At 37.8% G+C, this 18,671-nt stretch overlaps 2 protein-coding genes across 3 annotated transcripts in view; both read right to left on the reverse strand.

Annotated features, from left to right (window-relative positions):
- DYTN (dystrotelin) overlaps window positions 1–4,394 on the reverse strand; it is a 23,811-nt gene extending 19,417 nt beyond the window's left edge. Inside the window, exons 1-2 of one of the 2 annotated variants that reach the window (XM_037397505.1) lie at window positions 4,354–4,394; window positions 318–2,220 (exon numbers count right to left, since the gene is read on the reverse strand). In XM_037397505.1, coding sequence (XP_037253402.1) covers window positions 318–544 — 227 coding nt within the window. In that variant the 5' untranslated portion in view covers window positions 545–2,220; window positions 4,354–4,394. Of the gene's footprint in view, window positions 1–317; window positions 2,221–4,353 lie in introns of those variants that run through there. The other variant, XM_037397506.1, reaches the window with a different exon arrangement.
- Window positions 4,395–4,774: 380 nt separating this feature from the next.
- Window positions 4,775–18,662, reverse strand: MDH1B (malate dehydrogenase 1B). Its single transcript, XM_037397507.1, has 11 exons — window positions 18,567–18,662; window positions 18,044–18,156; window positions 16,966–17,100; window positions 16,660–16,802; window positions 15,498–16,000; window positions 14,289–14,430; window positions 13,207–13,370; window positions 11,982–12,121; window positions 11,182–11,266; window positions 5,837–9,447; window positions 4,775–4,881 (listed from the first exon to the last, which is right to left on the reverse strand). The coding sequence occupies exons 1-10, from the start codon at window positions 18,586–18,588 to the stop codon at window positions 9,416–9,418; spliced, it is 1,479 nt and encodes a 492-aa protein (XP_037253404.1). The 5' UTR covers window positions 18,589–18,662; the 3' UTR covers window positions 4,775–4,881; window positions 5,837–9,415.
- Between the last annotated feature and the right edge of the window lie 9 nt (window positions 18,663–18,671).

Raw genomic sequence — 18,671 nt, forward strand, 5'->3', positions numbered from 1 at the left:
ATGGATTCTTTTTCAAGAGTGTGTCAAAATACCTTGGCAGCCAAAAGAAGAGCTACTCTCTGTAAAGCTGTTCACAGAAAAGTTAGTATGGACTGTCAGAAATCCAGATATCCAGTTAATTAGGGAAACATTTGACCATTCTTTCTCTGATAAAGCTCTGTGCCTCATATTCCTATAGCTGAACTACTTCCATTGTGTATACCAAGCAAAATACTGTCAAAATGGGAGTGTTTCATACAGAAACAGTGAAAGAGTGGTAGAAATAGACTTAGTCTAGCAGTTCTTTCTGATGGATTTACATTTTTGCTTCCTCTCACCTGTCATACATGGTAGTTAGCAGGCTCAATGTGAATTCAGCAGCTTTTGGATCTACCTGGCCTGGTTTTTCTAATCTCACCCTTTGGAACAGTTTCATCAGCATCCCAGAGATCTGCTGCACTTTCAGAGAAATCTGTTTTTCCCTCTGGCTCTGTTCACTTGATATGATGTGCTGAATCAGAGAAACGTCAACCAAATCTACTGTGGAAAAATGAGAGAAATGCATGATTTTCCCTGCCTTTTCATGAATGGAAGCTAGCTAAGACAAGCCTGTAAAATGAAGTCTAAACCAGTATGCAACGTAAAAAGGAAACAATCTGGGAAAGGTCTTGCTGTGCTTGTGGATGTAGCAAAACTTGTGAGGCTACAAAGATAGAACAGCTCAACTAAAATTCCCTGGATGTGATTTTGGGATAGGTAGGAGGGAAAGAGAATAGCACTATTAACTGCATCCAAATTATATAGGAAAACAGCATGATTAACTGCATCCAAATTATAGACCCAACTTCTATTCTATGTCTAGATAGCATAAACTACATGCCATTCAGTACTTCAGAAAAAAGCTCACCTGGGACTGTGAAAACAATATGTGCTTTGATGTAAGCCTTTTCCTCATGCACAAAGAGAAGGGAGGCACTATGGCCAAGAAAGGGGCAAACAGGTTGTATTTTAAAAGTGCCATGGAATAACTAATATCCAGTGGGAAGAGAGCGCTATGGCTTCTTAAAGGTCACATTCAGTACCACGCAGGCACAATCAATTAGTATTAATATCAGAAAAGAAAGATTGTAGTAGATCGAAAGTTTGTAGACAGCTAAAGAACCAGAGAACCTAGAGTATGTCGTCTATGGTCCTGCCAGCATAGAGGGGAAAACAGTGTGAGATACTGGTGAATTTCAGTCTTACAACCCATGTGCAATTCCAGTCATCAGAGTTCAAGGAGAGGTGGAGTAGCTGGGATAGGTGCTATGAGTGCCTAGAGGAGACATGGAAGACTAGGCAACAGAGCTAATGAAAACGAGTATCTGTGTGAATCGGTACTCCTGTGCTATAAGATATAGCATGAGGCAGATTTACCATATCAGGGCTGAGATCAGACTAAATACATTCACAGAAGAGCATGCCCAAATGAAAAAATATTGCCAACAAACTAGTCATCTTTCCTGTGCTACTCTGAAGACCTCACTCGCAATGTACATTTTCAGCAACAGACTGTTTCAGGTGGAAAATTGAAGATTTCCATGCCTTCTGGCTCAATATGGAATTTACATCCAGTAATTTCAAAGCAAGCTGGGTGACTGGGGCCTTGCTCCATAATTTTTGCTTGCACCGAGTTCTCACTCACTTCAAAGGCAGGGAGAATGAGTGCTAGCCAGGGGTTTTCTGGTCTATCATATTTTATGTTGTTCTAATTAGTACTTATAATATTAATAATAATGCATGCCAGTGCATTTTTGATGGTCTATGATTATGTCCAATAGATCAGCTACTAAGAAACACATGAGAATTTGACGTTTAACGAGAATAACATAAAGATTCATTTTTCCAGTGATGTCTATGTAGCAGTGTTACAGATTGTAGTAATAATTTGATTCTCCTATGCCTTTAGAATTTTACTAATGTACTTCCACTGACATTCAAAAGGGGGGAAAAACATAATTTTGTATATGAAGTACTATCTAGCTCTTAAGTGTTTGTGATGCGTTCTGAGATTCTCAGGTGGAAAATGAGAGAGCAAAGTAGCATAATAACTGATGGTGACAGCAACACAATTTTTTTACAGATTCTTCTTCCTATCAAAGCACACGATTCTCTTCGGGTACTAACACCGGCACAGACTTTGTACTGAGTGTAGTTTTAGGGCTGTTCTGTAGACGGAGCTCTGAACATCATTGAAAGCCTCTGTGAAAGAAAAACAACACACATTAAAATAGAGTGGGGGGGAAAAAAGGAAAGAAAGAAAAACTAAGTGCTTGACTAAAAATAAGATTTGGACTTGGTCAAAACTCACAATACTCTGAAGGAAAATTTTGAAAAAATAAAAAAAAAGTTTTTGGTTTTGCTTTTGCTTTTTTTCAGTAGCTTTGTGAAGAAAATGGTCTTCTTGTGACCAGTGACACAACAAGTTGTAATAATAATATTTAACATAGACAGCACACCTGCTTCTTTGGGAATCAAGTCTATCCATGGACCAGAAAAAAGGATATGCACAGTGCATACTTTTAGCCAAGATCATAATGAAATAATATTTCTTCAGGCAAAACAGTTTCTTGATCAGAGATGCTCTTCTGCGAGGAAAAGTTTGTCAGTCTGCACAGCAAGGTTATTGTTTTGGATGCACGTTGTTTCAAGCATTAAACAAATTTTCTGTCAAGATCAACATCTGGGACTCTTGCAAAGATAAGCAATTTACCAGAGCAACTGGCTTTTGACATCTCGGCTTAGTAACCCCACTCAAGCTGCTTGACTAAATCCCATATCCTTACATGATTTCAGCTCATTCCTTTCACGTCACTAAAGGATGTTTTCCTGACAGGGAAGTCAGGGCCTCTGAACATGACCTATAATTGATACTTTACACATACAACTAGAACTTCCCGGCAAAAACAAAACAAAACAAAACAAAACAAAAAAACAACTTAAAAAATCACAAAGCTTTAGAAACTAGAAAGGAATTTATCAGTTATCCCCCTGTCCTCAGAGACTCTTTCTCCCTGTCCTTCAGAGAAGAAGAGTTACTCACAGTTGATTAAGGTCAAAGATAAGCAACAAATATGCATAACCCAGTAGAAACAACTCAGGAATCTCTTTACCTGTATACTCTGGAAATGAACCAATCTGTGTGCAATGGTTTCCCACAAATATACCAGACTAATGTTAATAGTCAGCAAATTATGGGCTCTGCTGGTTCCCAGATGCTGCCTAAGATATAGAAATAAGCCAATATCTGCTATACCATCTGTTTAGTCCTGCTCTTGTCATACTATGTTTTGTGATATTATTCGGAGATGTAGCATAGCATGTCATACAATGTGAAAAATGAGTTTTGACTTCCATGCATCATCAGTTCTCTTTCTTCAGTAAACTGATCCAAAGCTCTTTTGAAAGTAACAGAAAGACTCCCACAGTTTTCAGTAGGCTGTGGATTAAATTCCAAATGCTTATTTTCAAATACAAATGCTAGAAACATACACATGATCCAATTCAAACACCTTCCATGTGCAAGATGACTTTCTAAGTGGAGGGAATCTGTTTTAGTAGCCATCTGCTACTCACTTCAAGTCCATCCTTACAGACAAAATGTGGCCTCAAAGCAGGGCATTCTGTGCCTGCCAAGCACAGTTCCAGAATTAACTTGCAAGAGCACACAAGTAAAACAGCAGACAAAGAAAAAAAAGCCCAAATAAAATACAAAATATTTCAGGACTATTATTTATAATAATAAATGATAGTTTAGAAGCTATTTAGGGGCACTAAACTCTTTTATTTCTCATAGGAATGGAGCTTGCCCTTTAGACAGAAAACCAGCATGTAATCATTCTGCAGAATTTCACCTCAAGACTCATAAATGCCATTTTTTGCAAAGGTGACAAAGGAATTGCTACGCATATAGAAAAGAGTGCATTGTTTCCTGACATCTCCAGCTGGTTACCTGTTAGTTCTGTATTTTGTGCTACTTGTTATGTAGCAGATGAAGTATCTGTCAAGATTTTGCACTCAAAAAGGGAGTTTATGGCCATCATTCATGCCTATTTGAGAATATGTGAAAAAAAACTTAAAATATATTATAATTAGGGATCATGGCCCCTGTGCACGTGACTATTCCACGAGCCAATGTGACAATGGCAAGGAAGGTGCCAGGACAGATCCAAAAATAAAGGTAGGACATCACAGTTGTGAAACTTGTCATTTATGTGCTACAGCACAGAGATTCTGAAAATGGTGAGACTTCATTACAATTCAGTAGTTTCTGTTCAAAAAGACACAGAAATATCTTTTGAGAAAAGTTGGGGAAAAAATGAGAAAAATCCTTACCCTGAAAGTCTGGATCCATTTGAAATGAACAGATGGCATTAGGCGTTCTATAATGAAACAAACCAAAGTGTAAAACCACATTTTCTAGACAGAGACATATCGAACCATTCAAATCAAACCTTTAATCTGAACAATTTACTGGATGCAATTCAGAAATGAAACTAAACAGACTTACATAAAGCAACATAATAGTTTTGGTGCCAAGTGCAGAGAAACTCCAGAAAATTGCAGGCTCTCTGCTCAGGATAAAGTAGGAGTAACTCTAGTAACTACATAATTGTCTCAGGGTGAAAACAGTCCCCAGAACAGTTTCAAGTACAGGAAATGGGATCTTTCACTATTGAAGAATCCAGTGTTTACATACAGGATTACGACACAGTCCATAGTGTATAATTTCAGGTCAGAAAGGGTATACCTTTACACTAGACATCCCAAGATTCATTGGTTGTAGTTTCTCACAAGTTTATTTTGTAAAATTTTCAAACAGAACTGAAGTTTTCAGCTGAGCTGACATCATTTCTTCTTGAGCTGAGAAGGAAGCGAAAAAGGAAGTGTAACCATGAATCTACTTCTTTACAGAACCCTGAAAGCAAGAGTCCCTGATAGTAACAGAATCTGAATGTCTCCACTCAGGATTTATCTCATTAATGCTCTAAACTACATTATATTTTTAAATGTAAAAATATAAATATCAATTCAGTATATTAATTAACTTTCAGTTTATATTGCAGTTGAAAAACACTAGGTATAACAGATTTAAGCCACATGAGACTCCAAAGGCCTACATGTGGCTTATAGTGGGGAAAAAAAGGAAATTGCTAGAATAATTAAAAATTAAATAGTTGGAAACTATCTAAGACTTAAATAATAAATTAGGTATTAAATCTGAACTTACCCAAATGTTCACTTTATTACATTTTCCCAGTAAGAGTCATTGATCATTTGTCCATGACCATTTGTCAAACATGAGAGAATACTAGCCAATTACAAAGCATAAATACTCAAGGATTTGTAACTATTGAGTCTATCATAAATATGCTTCTTACCATTTTAACTGGTGAAAGCTGCAACTTTGTGTTTGGGTCTCTAAATAACTTATAAATACTGAAAATGATGTGATACAGGTTTGCTTTAATAACTTCTTCATTAAGTATCACAATGCCAGAGTTTTTTCTGAAAAGTCCTTCTTTGAAAGCAATACCACTATGTTTCTTTTTCACTATTCTATTTTTTTCCTTACTAAGGTTTAGATCTTGGACTCGACCCTGGGTTCTGCAAGGCTGCAGTTCTGGCCAACATTTACATAGGCATGTAACCTTGCTTATACAATTACTTCTAAAATAGGTGCAGCAGTGTATGTCTCTGTATACTTGACAGAAAAAGCCCATGTAGGGAAATCAATGAAATCAGAAGATTCTAAGCAACAAATTAAACATAAGTGTTTAGTGAAAGCTACATGTAGCAACCTAAAAGATAGACTTACAAACACACAGCTTGCCTCATGTTTTCCTCCTTTTTTTCTCCCCACCAAAGGCACACAAAAAAAAAAAGCAAGAAGATGAATGTAAAAATATGCAAGTTAAACTCACTTAAATTAGAACTCACTCATTAGAATTTGCACACTCAAGAACAGATCCACTGACCTCACTGAGTTGTATAGCATGCATAATCTATTAGCACTTGATACTTACTGTAAGATGATGAGCTCGCTATCCACTACAGCACGATGTCTAACCTTTAAATCACCCACATGGATAAATAACACTGTACTCCTGTACTAGGGTATTCATGGTCTCAAAGTATGTGTTTATGTGTTTTACCAAACTGGCTGTCATTGTGCAACATCGTAACAACATACCCATGAACCCTATCTCAAAAAAGTTATGAAAGCCCTTATTAACATATGTACAGTCTACATTTGTATACACAAAACTCTGTGGAGAGCTCAGATCTTAACTGGAGGAGGAATGCTTGGGTGAACAGGATCTACTTCAGTGGTAGCACATCTACTTTATAATTAACATAATATGAAAGTAGAAGCAGTATCTGCCTGCCATCAGATCTGAACTAACTGCTCATTGATACACTATTTCAGTCAGTGTGTTGTATTTCAGCTACATGTGTCCTTCAATAATTAAAAATGCTTCCACAAAACAAAAAAGAATTTTAAAATTAATTACAAATGTACAGGAAATACATTTTTACCATTATAAACCCCAGTCCCATGAATAGAAATACTTTTATGTGCAGAACAAGAGTAGCCTTATTCTTGAATCCTACTGGAATGTGCACGAAAAGTAACATGTTTGATTACTTAGATGTATTTTGTTTGCCTACACAGTTTCTCAGTGTATGTACTTTAGCAAATAAAATGCACTTTTATTCATGTTACATAATTAAGTTAAAGTACAGAGAAAGACAAACCAGATCAAGTAAGACAGAAATCTCCCAAATAGATCAATTGACTTAATTACAGAGGCCTGCCTTCTTTTGAAATCAACAACGTATGATCAATATTTTAAATATGCATAAAATAAACTACAATCACTTTTGTTTCCTGTGAAGGGTGAAAACATCCTATGTTGTGTTCAAAGGCTGAAATTATTGTCTCCTCTTAAATACAGTAACGGCACTTACCTTTCTCTCAGCTACTTACTAAAGGCCCAGAAGTCACACGATACCACCAAAGTAGTCCAGTAGTTTTATAGCACTTAAAAGTTGATTTCAAGACACAGTTCTACAGGTTTTGCTTTTAAATGAAAGCTGTTCACAACAAATGCCTTGCAAAGGCCCAGATCAAAGTATCAGGTAATTGTCTAAGCAGTCAAAACAGAGAGCACTAATTAATTAGTAATAAATATCCTGAATTATTGAAGATAAAACTTCTTTGATCTTTGTTTCAAAGCAATTTTTTCTTATGGTTGGATTGCAGTATTTCTAAATTGAGAGGCCTTTACCAAGCATCTCCCAGTTGCTGAGAAACAGTGTTGCTATAGAGACTGAAAATGAGGTGGAAGCTGGCACAACAATGCACCAAGCACAGTGTGCTGTAATGAACAGTTGGTACAACTACACAAAGAGGAAAAATAGTAAGTCCTAGTGGTAATGTCCTAAAATAAGAATTGTTCAGACCAACCGGAAAGCTTACACACTCTCCAGTACACCCAAATGCTAGGGTTTATGCAGAATATATATAATATCTGTAAGGTAGATACATTTATCTTAAAGCCCTTTTTCATAAATTTTTCAACAGTTACTCTAACACCCAGGTGGTAGGATTCATCAGTGCTATGAATGTCCTGCATACATAGCATTACTCAGTAACTTGTGAGAAAATGTATATAAAAAATTACTTACTACTTATAGAAAAAACAAACTTAGTGATGACTAAATTAATTCCTGTGTTACAACTGTAACCAACTTTGAATATGTTACCATATTTTACCTTGCCTATTATTTCTATTCTTTCTTTCTCTCCTAAACAAAAGCTAGGAAAAGAAACTTTCCCATTCTATTATGCTTCCATGAGGAATGACCTAAATTCCCCTACAGCCCACTAAGCAAATTAATTAGAATAATTTAGGATACAAGAGACGTCAAAGACTTTTTTTTTGTCTTTCTCCTCCCAACATCTGAGACGAAATTCTTTGTTTGTGGTTTTTAGGTAGTGACTTGCAAGTCCAGTAAGCCTGCTTATACATTGCAGAGAGTTCATTTCCTTCTCACTAACAGCTGTGCAGCGTTGGTGTTTGAATTGCAGTCTGTTTGAACTACTATCTTCACAGGTAGAATAAAAGAATTCAAAGAATAAAAGACTGCCAAATCATAATCTATACAGAAAAAAACAAATGTAAAGACACATTAGAGAAGCTAACTTTTCTTCTAAAGACTACTGTAGCATCCTTCCTGGCTATGCTCTCCTGAGACATCTGCCTTCAGATGCTCCTCAGAGGCTCAGCCAATTTTCTGTGCACACACTGCTGGAAACTAATGCCTTGGAGACCACTTCCTCATGAAATGAGTGATTCCTAACCACTCTCTTCAAGACTTCTTACATCACTGCCCTCTACCAGCTCCCATGTGAACTCTTACATGAAGATACCTGCAACAATATCTCACTTCCTGTAACTGTTGCTTCTCCCATGTATATTTCACATAAGAAACTACACTCTTCCAACTTCCTGATACCCCAGCCGAGCTCCTCTCTCTAAGACCAGTGAGACACCCCTTCTGTCAACATCAGCCGATAAACAGCAGATGAACTCCTCTTGGTTTCCTCATGTAAGAAGTTACCCCTGTTCAGAGCTGGAACCTCCACTTGACAGAAATAATGAATTTATTCCAACTACATGTATATAATTCAAAGAACATGAAACTTCTTATTTTGCTTTAAAAACTCACTTCTGATAAAAAATTAGCAAATACAATACTATTTCATTTAACACAGTCTCCATCTTTTAAGACACTAAAGACATGCAAGTGACAGTGGTACCTCATCAATTCTGTTTAGACAAGGACTTAATTGCATGTTTGACTTAAAACACATCAACAGTCCCTATGAAACTCATTGAATAGATAAAAGACATGGAGACAAAAATGATCTTGTCACTAAGGAGATGTATGCACTTCAATTTTTGTGTTAGAAAATTGTTTTTGCCTGAGAATGTATATTCTTATGCAAGTATTGTGTTTAATTACATCTGAAACAAGAATTTGGAGTTATAAAACTGTCACTCTGTGTGTGACAATCTCATTCAAAATTATTATAATATGATTGTTTTTGAAACAGTTTATTGGTCTGAAGAAATAAGTTGTTGGATGTAAATGAAATCCTAGACTTATTAAAGTCGGTAGGAATTTTGCTTTGGTCTCCAGATTAAGAATATTACATTCACACTGGTTTTGAAATATTTTTCTGCCTGCAATTTCCAGGTTTTTGATGAGGAAGGTACTGTAAAAACTATGACAATGTTTAGCCTTTCTTTGTAGTTTGCTACAATGGAAATGGAAACATAGCTTTAGCATGGGAATTTTCCGCATTCTCTCCTCCAGACAACTCTGGTTAAAATGAGCCAGTAGACAAGGCTTCCATCTCTGTAAAAAAGAAAAAAACAGCACATATTTTTGCAAACTTCCTAAAATACTTACACATGCAAGAAGATAAGCAGGGCACTTTGGTAATACTCAACTAGTACAGCACCTGCTACTAAGGTCACAAGAGTAGGCCATAACTAAGCAGTTAGCTGCTAGCAGCAGAATGGCCCTCTGCTTGGTTTTTAAAGCAGTCGCAAGAGGAATGGGACAGCTACACAGAGAAGCAGTGCCATACAAGTAGAGTGCAGACAGAGAATGACATTCCTACCTAATCAGGAATCTCCTGTCTGGATTAATCAAGGTCATGTTTATAACTTTTCCTTTTGCCAATTGCCTCACGATTGGTCATGATCAGTAGAATAATTCAACTCTGCATTTATCAAGAAAATATTATTGTCTCTGTAGTCCTTCCCTGAGAAACAAGCATGGATAACCAAAAGGCTTATGTGCTCACTAAAGGGCCTGGCCATCAAGCTCCAAGTAGTTTCCCCATTCTTCAGCCTGCCCTTAATGCACAAGAGCAGCTCATAGTATAGCAAATGCTGATAAAAAAGTACTGGAAAGAATCTGAAGGAAGGGAGAAAGAAAACTAACTAGGGAAAAGGCCTGTAGGACCTAAAAGTAGAAAGAAATGGCTATAACATTGGGAACGTACAGGGATTTCAGAACCTAAGAATTGGGGAAAAGTGAGAAAACAAAAATAAAACACACTTTAAAGTTCATCTGTTCTTGTTTTGATGAATAATTCTTCTTTCCTTTATATAATCTTAAGAGAACAGAGAACCTGAAAAGCAGAATACGTAGGAAAAGCAGCACAGAAAGACATTGGAGAAGATGTGAGTTTTATATTCTGCACAGGAAAAGCAGATTGTGGATTCAGGGGAGTTTTGCCATGGCAGTATCATGTAGCCTATAGCCCTCCCACATGCTCCTAAATATTAGGAAGGTATATCGGAGTTGTTCTGTAGATTTTTAGTTGAAATTTCTCATATCATCATACATTTAAAAAAACTATGTCATGATAAACTTGGTTTGTCATTAACAAAGCAAAATGGCTTAATAATTCATAATGTAGGGATCTCTAAAAGATCTTTCATCTGTTCTAATTGGAAGAAGTGGCAGATCTGGCTGCCACTTACCAAGATTGCCTTCTCTACAGAAAGCAGAAATATCTCTTTTTTTAGCCTACTGTCTTTGGATGTCTCAACTTTTTCTTCTTCTGACTGGCTTATAGACTAAAGATAGTGAATGAACTCTTTGGTACTGTAACAGATAGAAAAATGAGAAGTTTGAGTTCCAATTTACAGTATTTTTTTTTCTGTTAGAAATTCAACTCATTATTGTTAGATAGTAAAGAATAGTATAGTAAAGAACAGCTTCAAAAACATATGGTAGGACACATGGTGGAAGTACTTCAACTAGGTTAAAACTATTTTTACTAATAACCCGTGGTAAAATGTGTCATGCTAAATGTATTATTTGTGCTCAGCTTTTATATTCATGGTCTGTGAAGGACACAATAGAAACTTAACAAAGCATTGCTACCATGCAGGCTTGCCCTTCCTATCACCATGCCCCGGGCACAGTCCAGCATACATCAGAGAAGCACTGTTATTTATATTCCTTCCTAAGGTTCTTACATGCATTTTAAACCAAAGGGACATAAAGTAAGAATGCACTACTTAAATTCCCACTTAAAACTTGATCTCATCTTTTCTGGGGAGAAAAACCCACCTTGATGCAAAATTTTTTTACTAGTGATTTTTTCAGCTGCATATGGATGCATTTCTTTTATTTCCTTTAGCGCAATGAGCTTTTCCTGAAAAATAAACCCAAAACACAATTTTAATATCACCCATTCTTTTCATGCACTGTAATTTCTAGCACAAACTTAAAATACGTTAAAATAAAATAATCCTTACCTGTTACTAGTATGGCTGAAGATCACAAAATCTGATAGAAGCTAGAATGTTGAGTTTGGGACCAGTCTTTTCAGTATTTTAATATTTAGTCAAATAATTTTTGCCTCACTAACTCACAAGAAGTTTATGACAAAATTACTGCTGACTGATTTTATGTTTTCTGACAAAAATACTAGTAAAATTCTAGTAAAAACTGGCCTTCATTCATGCAGAGTCACCACAATAAGGATCCCAAAAGATATATCTGCTGGCATACTATGCTGAATACCACACAAGCAACATCAACATCAGCAGCGCAGAATGTAGAAACATTACATTAAAGCTAATATTTCTGTTTTGCACAAAGCATGCAGAACTCAGGGGTGCAGGTTCTACACTTACGTAGGTATACTTATTTTATCATATCCTTTTTGAGCCACAGAACAACCATCTGTTCATTTCAATATATAAATACTACCTTACACTTAAAAATACTGGGTATTTATCATGCATAAATGCACATGTGCAGTTTGTACAGCTAACGTGGAGCAAAGGTTTCAGTATACAAAGTTATATTGCAAGGTACCCATAGGTGGCAGAATGGGCATACTATTAGATACAAAAAATAATCACCTGAACCAGCTCATGGGCTAAGCGTCCCAGAACTTCTTGGGTCATTTCATTAATTTCTAATTCTGTCATGACTTCCCAGTTACCATTCTGGAACCTCACTGGCATAGAGAAGACAATTCCTTCAGGAATGCAAAATTGACCTGCAGAAGAGGGAAACAACGACCCAAACATATTATTTCTGAACAAAAAACATATCCTCACGAGTGTCAAGATAGTCTTACAGACTTGCAAAAGTCTGCAACTGTAAGATCTTAGTATAAATGGAGTGTACATTTCAAAGACTAGAAGAGCTCCCCTTTTACTGTAACTTTGTCTTTTAGTTAAATGTACATGAACCATAGAATGGTTTGGGTTGGAAGGGACCTTTAAAGGCCACCTAATCCAACCCCCCCCTGCAATGAACAGGAACATCCTCAACTAGATCAGGTTGCTCAGAGCTCCATCCAGCCTGACCTTGAATGTGTCCAGGGATGGGGAATCTACCACCTCTCTGGGCCACCTGTTCCAGTGTTCCACCACCCTGATCATAAAAAATTCTTCCTTATATATAGTCTGAATCTGCCCTCTTTAGTTTAAAACATTACTCCTTGTCCTATCACAACAGGCCCTACTAAAAAGTCTGTCCCTCATGGAGCCTTCTCTTCTCCAGGCTGAACCCCAATTCTCTCAGCCTTTCTTCACAGAAGAGGTGTTCATTCCTCTGATCATTTTTGTGGCTCTCTTCTTGACCTGCTCCAACAGGTTCATGTCTTTCCTGTGCTGTAACAGAATCGCTGTAACAATTTTACATCTTAAAAAGGGGAAAAAAAAGTTTTATTTCATACAAGAGTTAAATGGCTGTTGGGTAGTTACATGAACCAATAATGGAACTGTAACATTACCTAAGAAGAACATGCTTTTATAGCTTAGGCTCTAAGAACTATAAGGAGTTCTTGCCTAAAATACATGCACCAGAAAAGCATTTAAACCAAAGGACTAAGAGGCAACTTGGAACAAGACAATATTAAACTAAGAGATGATTGTAAGAAGCGAGTACCAAATCACAAGCTCTAGAGAGCAAAACTGCTTAGATTTGGAGGTTCTTATGCTGAAACAAACTCTCAGCCTCCCATTACATCATGATTTGTTTTACAAGTTTTTAATAAATTAAAAATATTGACTAAAAAATAACATTATGCATATGGGGAAAGCTAGACAAGAATATGTGAAGCAAAAGTAGATTTACCTTTACTAAGTATTCCCACAGAAACAATCTCCCCAGGAGGAGAGCTGTGATACCAGTATCTCAGTACAGTGGCTACCGCATGAGCAGGTAACATTCCTACATAATGACAGAGCCGGGAACTCAGTGAAGTCTGTGCAGATAGAAATTCTGAATGGATCCATTCACTACAACAAGAAAAGGGGGGGGGGGGGGAAGAAAAAAATAAAACCTGAGATGATTTCAGGAAGTGTAGTTTTCTAGAGGGAAAAATAACTAAACCTGAGGGAAGAGAACAGCTGAAATTTATTCAAACTTCACTGCTGAAGGCAAGGCACTCAAAGAAACAAAAAGAGGCTCAAAAGGTAAGAACAAACACTGCTTAGCTATGCAAGTTAGGTCATTTACCCAAGTCATAACCTCTCATAACCTAAGAACCCAGCCATGAACCATAATCCCTCTGTGGTCAGCACAGTAAAAGTATTGAACAAAAGAAATATCTACTGTCCAGTAAATTCTAGATTTGGAGAGTTCCATATAGCCAGGCCTGAGTGGATGTCACATCTGCTGCCCTCTCACTGCACCCATGCTTTCTCTGCTACTTTTCCTTCCACAAGAAGCCATCCAGTTGCCAGATATCCTTTTTATATATGTTAACAAATTGCCCATTTTGGGAAACTGACAACATTAGTGTGCTCAGGCAATGTGTTCAATGGAATTCATGTACTTCAAGATGCAGATAAATGTTTAGTATTATTTCAAAGTTTCCTCATGCATACTAGACATCTAAGTCACTAACCTGGACTTTCATTACCTCTTATAGGCTGTTCATCATACAATAGAAGAGAAACACTCTTAATGTGTAGGAAAATACAGTTACAAACGGAGTTGGCAGAAGAGTCAGAACAACGTATAGCACTAGGAACTACTCAACTTCTTTTACCATCCAAGTACTTAAACTTGAGTTTTCCTTTATGTACAGCACTAGTCAGTAAAGATAAACCTTGAAAACAAAAACCCTTCTTGATGTTTATTACACATTCAGATAAACATAGATTAAAAGATGTTTTTTTAGTTTTACTTTAAAAAAAAAATCTGTACTGTACCTATCATAAATCTTATTCAACAAAGGATGTGGAAAATCAGCTGGGCCCCAAATAGCACAGTCATATCCATAAAGTTTTGCATGTGACAAATCAATGTAGTTAGAACCAGTAATATTGCCCCACACAATCACGTCTTTAACTCCTATAACAGAAGGAAAAACTGAAATGAAAAGACAGACAAATACTTTCACAATGTAGACTGCACTAGATGACCTTCAGAAGTTCCTTTCAAGATGAACTGTTCTTCAATTCAGTGTCCTGCCTTTATAGGAGAAATTATTTGATCTGAAAAATGCAACAAGGTTCTCCATAACAGAAACCTCACCACAAACAGAAAAAGCAACTTTAATTTATATCATGTTATTGTACATAATAGGCAAACCCTAGTAAATACTTAGTTCTTTAAAACAACAACAAAAAAATCACATTGCAAACATACAGTGATGTTACTTTTAAAATCCTGTAAACATAAATACAGAATGCCTAATATTAAAAAATATATTAAAAAAAATAAATTAAATCTACCTGCTTTGGTACAAAAGGAATTTCTCAGATAATCTGCTGGTAGGCTACTCAGCCTATTAACTTACTTCTTTTCTGTTTTCTTAGGCTCCAAAATATTTAGACTTCTCATTTATGACCAGTCCCTACTCCTGCAACACTGAGCAGGCTCCTGGAGCACACTTTTGCTATGCAGTGCAGAACTGTGCAAATATAACCAAGCTGTAACAACTGACTTGAGAAAGAAAGCTAATTAACCCAGAACTAATACTACAACACAGTTCTATTATACTTTCATTATCTGCACAGCAGTATGATATCAGGTTTCTTCACAGCTAGTGTGTCTCCAAAATAACAGCTGCAGAGTGCAAGTGCAATCTTGAAGCCTAGTTCATGATTTGCAACACTGCTTAGTCCTTCTTGGTGTATTTCCAGCATGAAATACACACCAAAATGGCATGGCTGCATCCAAAAGTCAGCAAAAGAATTGACATTCATGGGAGCAGGCACCGACCCAGATAAGCATAGAAAATGGCAGCACCTGCTAGTGACACCCTGGCACTCTGTACAGCCATGCAATTCAGCGGGGGCACTGCTGGGCTTGCATTTCTGTATGCACATCAACTGTGTTCTGCAATGAAATACATAGTCACAAAGGTGTTCATCCACTGAATTCCCCAAATGCCACCAGAATAAAAAAGTATTCACCTGCTGCATTCATGCTTAGCTTCCTGGCCAGCATGGCTTTAGCTGCACTTTCCCAGGATGTTGCAACGGCAATGACATTTTCAGGCTTAATGGATGGACCGTATGTCATAATCATCATCGCCTTAAGGTTTACAAAGGTCTTTCCTGATGAAATTACTCTGACATCACTCTTGGCATTCTTCTCGATCAAGGGAGCATACACTTGACAGATCTTACTCACTTCCCTGATGCAGCACTCAAGGGATTGGACTTCACGGTTTAAGAGGACATCATCAAGAACAATGATAATATCGGCTTGAATAAAAGCCTCATCTATTTCAGTGTGCTCTGAAATACTGCGGAGGAGTGGCAACGCCATGTCTTCAGCTTCCATTACAATACCACAAAGAACTTCCTTAAACTGGTCAGTGTCAAGCAAATGGATACTGATTTCTGTGGTCATCCCAAACACCTCTCCATTTGCCAACAGAGGGATCAGCTGATAACAGATTGGAGCTGATGCACTAAGAGGAGAAGTATATAGAAAAATCATAGTTAAAGACTAACAACTGCTTGTTTGGAAGTATTACATAAATAAAGACAAAGATCTTTCTTTTGTATTTGGTTATGTTTCAATAGACCACTATCTTGCCTCCTTTGTCTCTCTTTCTGTCATTTTAACAGGTTAAAAATTAGAACAGCTCTGTCCTCCTTTTCATTTGAAGATTTTTCCATCCAATACATTTTAGTCAATACTGTCACTTAAAAATTGGTGTCTTTAAAGAACCAGATTTAAGATGCTCTTTTAGTACCACCAGAAATACAGAAATTTCTAAAGGTAGAACTGCAAGAGACTTATTTAAATATTTCCAAAAACATTTAATGCAATATAGTTGTGCTACAAAATTCCTGACTTTGTAAATACTTGCTTTTCCTTAAGGTGATCTGGGATCTAAATGTTGCCTGTTCACATCCCTCACTTAAACTAGTGCAAAATGCAACAAAAGTAGAAATAATTTCTAGATTATATACTGAATACTCAGGGGTGCAGAACCTAATTAAAATCAGCAAATTACAGGAATTCATGTATAACTTCAGATGGTTACACCTGTTATACGCGATAGGAAAAAGTGCTTTCTTCTGAAGCTGAGTGAAACTTTACAGATATTCTTTTTACTCTCACCTGGTGATCCAGATCTGCAAAGGCTTGATAAGACTTTTAATCTCTTCCTCCTCTTTTTCAATTTCACTGTGTGCCTGCAGGTTCTCCTTAGCAATGTCTAACAGTTCCTCACTCAACTTCATTGAGGTGACGCCATAATAATGCTAAGAAAAAAAAAGGATGATCTCAAATTAAATGACAACCCAAACACAGCAAGATAACATGAGAAAGGATAGTTTTATTTTACATTTGAAGGAAGAATAAAGAACAATAATGCTATAAGAAAACATAAAATATGTGTTTACTGTATTAAAGGCAGCTCATTACCTGAGCATATTCCAGAAAGTCATTAACTCCTCCCAGAAGCAGACCCTTCCCTCCACGGTCCAAAAGTTCTCTCCAAATGATAGGAGACTGTCTGTATTCCCATCCATTCTTTTCACAAATGTCATGAAGCCACTGCTAACGTAAACATTCCCACCAAAAGGTTTTAACACTTTAATATTTTTTAAAACTTAAATGTTACAGCTATAAACATTCCTGTTATTTCCTCAATACGTAATAATAAGGTCCTTCATAACTTACTCACATACCAGTGTGTGCAAGATGGTGCAAAACACAAAACAAGACATGGTGATACACTGTACAAAACTCAGCAAAAGGTCTTACTTCTACTTGATTTTACTGCTGTAAGTTTGCTTAATTGTCAATTGAAGACATCAATGTTGTGAAATAGTAAGTAAACTGAGGATTCCTATTTAGCTGCAGAAGGTAAGCAAGCTGCAGAGGTTAGTTAATTGCTGTTCACTTAACTGTTCCAGTTATTTGGCTGAGGTGTCAAGCAAAATGTAAAAGGCAATAAACGTCATAGTACTGCCTATCTCATGAAGTAATACTGCAGTTTTTTCAGTTCATTATAGGGACTACAGTGTAGACATGGCAATATGTCTACAGCAAAAGTACTCAGGAAGACCCATCCACATGGTAAACAAATATGTGAGATTTAATTTCATACTTTCATTGCAATTCAGAGCCCTTGAATGCCAGAAATGCTCTTGGCAAGTAACAGCTCTGAAGGCATATGCAATCGCAGTGTGCAAAAGATTTACAGGCTGAGCAGCCTGTAATAAAAAAATAATAAACTTCTTACTGACAAAACATAGCTTTAGGCTGACCCACATTTTGTGCCCATCTTCCATGGTAAGAATCACAAGAATGCCAGTCTCTCACAGGATTCAAACCTTTCCTCTGGCTAGCTTTTGCAGCCAAAGCTGCTTCTGCAACACCTCTACCCACACAGCAAAACACTAATTCAGAGGAAGAAGAGACTTACTACAGATAAGCACATTCGTTGCTTTGTAGAGTACTGGGGCATCTACTAAGGCCTCGACTAACGATCCCTTACCTCCCATTTGTCAGGGTGCTGGGTGATCTTGTGAACCCTGAAGTTGGGCAAGTTAGCCTGGAGATAGTCAGCCAGGAGTTCAGCCTTGGCATAGCAAGGGCAGTTTGCCTTACCTGGGAACACAACACCACAAACGGGAAATTTTGTGACTATGACTGATAGGGGCGTAACAGGTCAAACGTCTCTTCATTGTTCCAATTAAAAAAGTGTCTTACGCAACCATCATCCCGCGAGTTCCCAGAAAGAAACAGGACAAGCATATGAGCCAGCGAAGAAAGGATAACTTTGGAGGTGAAACGGTCTCCTCAGCCAGCGCTGAAGGGGCTGAGGAGGCCGCCCCGGCGGGACAGCAGCTAGTGACGCAGGACCCTCGCCGACGGGGGCCGGGGGGAGAAGGCTGGCTAGAAGGGGCAGGGGCAGCGCGCCGCACGGGCGCCGCTCTCTAGAGCGACGCGGGGCAGGGGCAGGTGCGGGGCAGGGGCAGGTGCGGGGCGGGCCGGGCGGTACGCGCGGGGAGCCTCACCCGCCAGCACCCACTTGGCCATGCGCGCGGCTCCCTCCACCGGCCGCCTGGCCGTTGCGCAGCAACGCGCCGCTGCCGCCGCTTGTCCCTCGGCTCGCGCCGTCC

The sequence above is a fragment of the Falco rusticolus genome, chromosome 8 (assembly GCF_015220075.1).
Source record: "Falco rusticolus isolate bFalRus1 chromosome 8, bFalRus1.pri, whole genome shotgun sequence".
Lineage (NCBI taxonomy): Eukaryota > Metazoa > Chordata > Aves > Falconiformes > Falconidae > Falco > Falco rusticolus.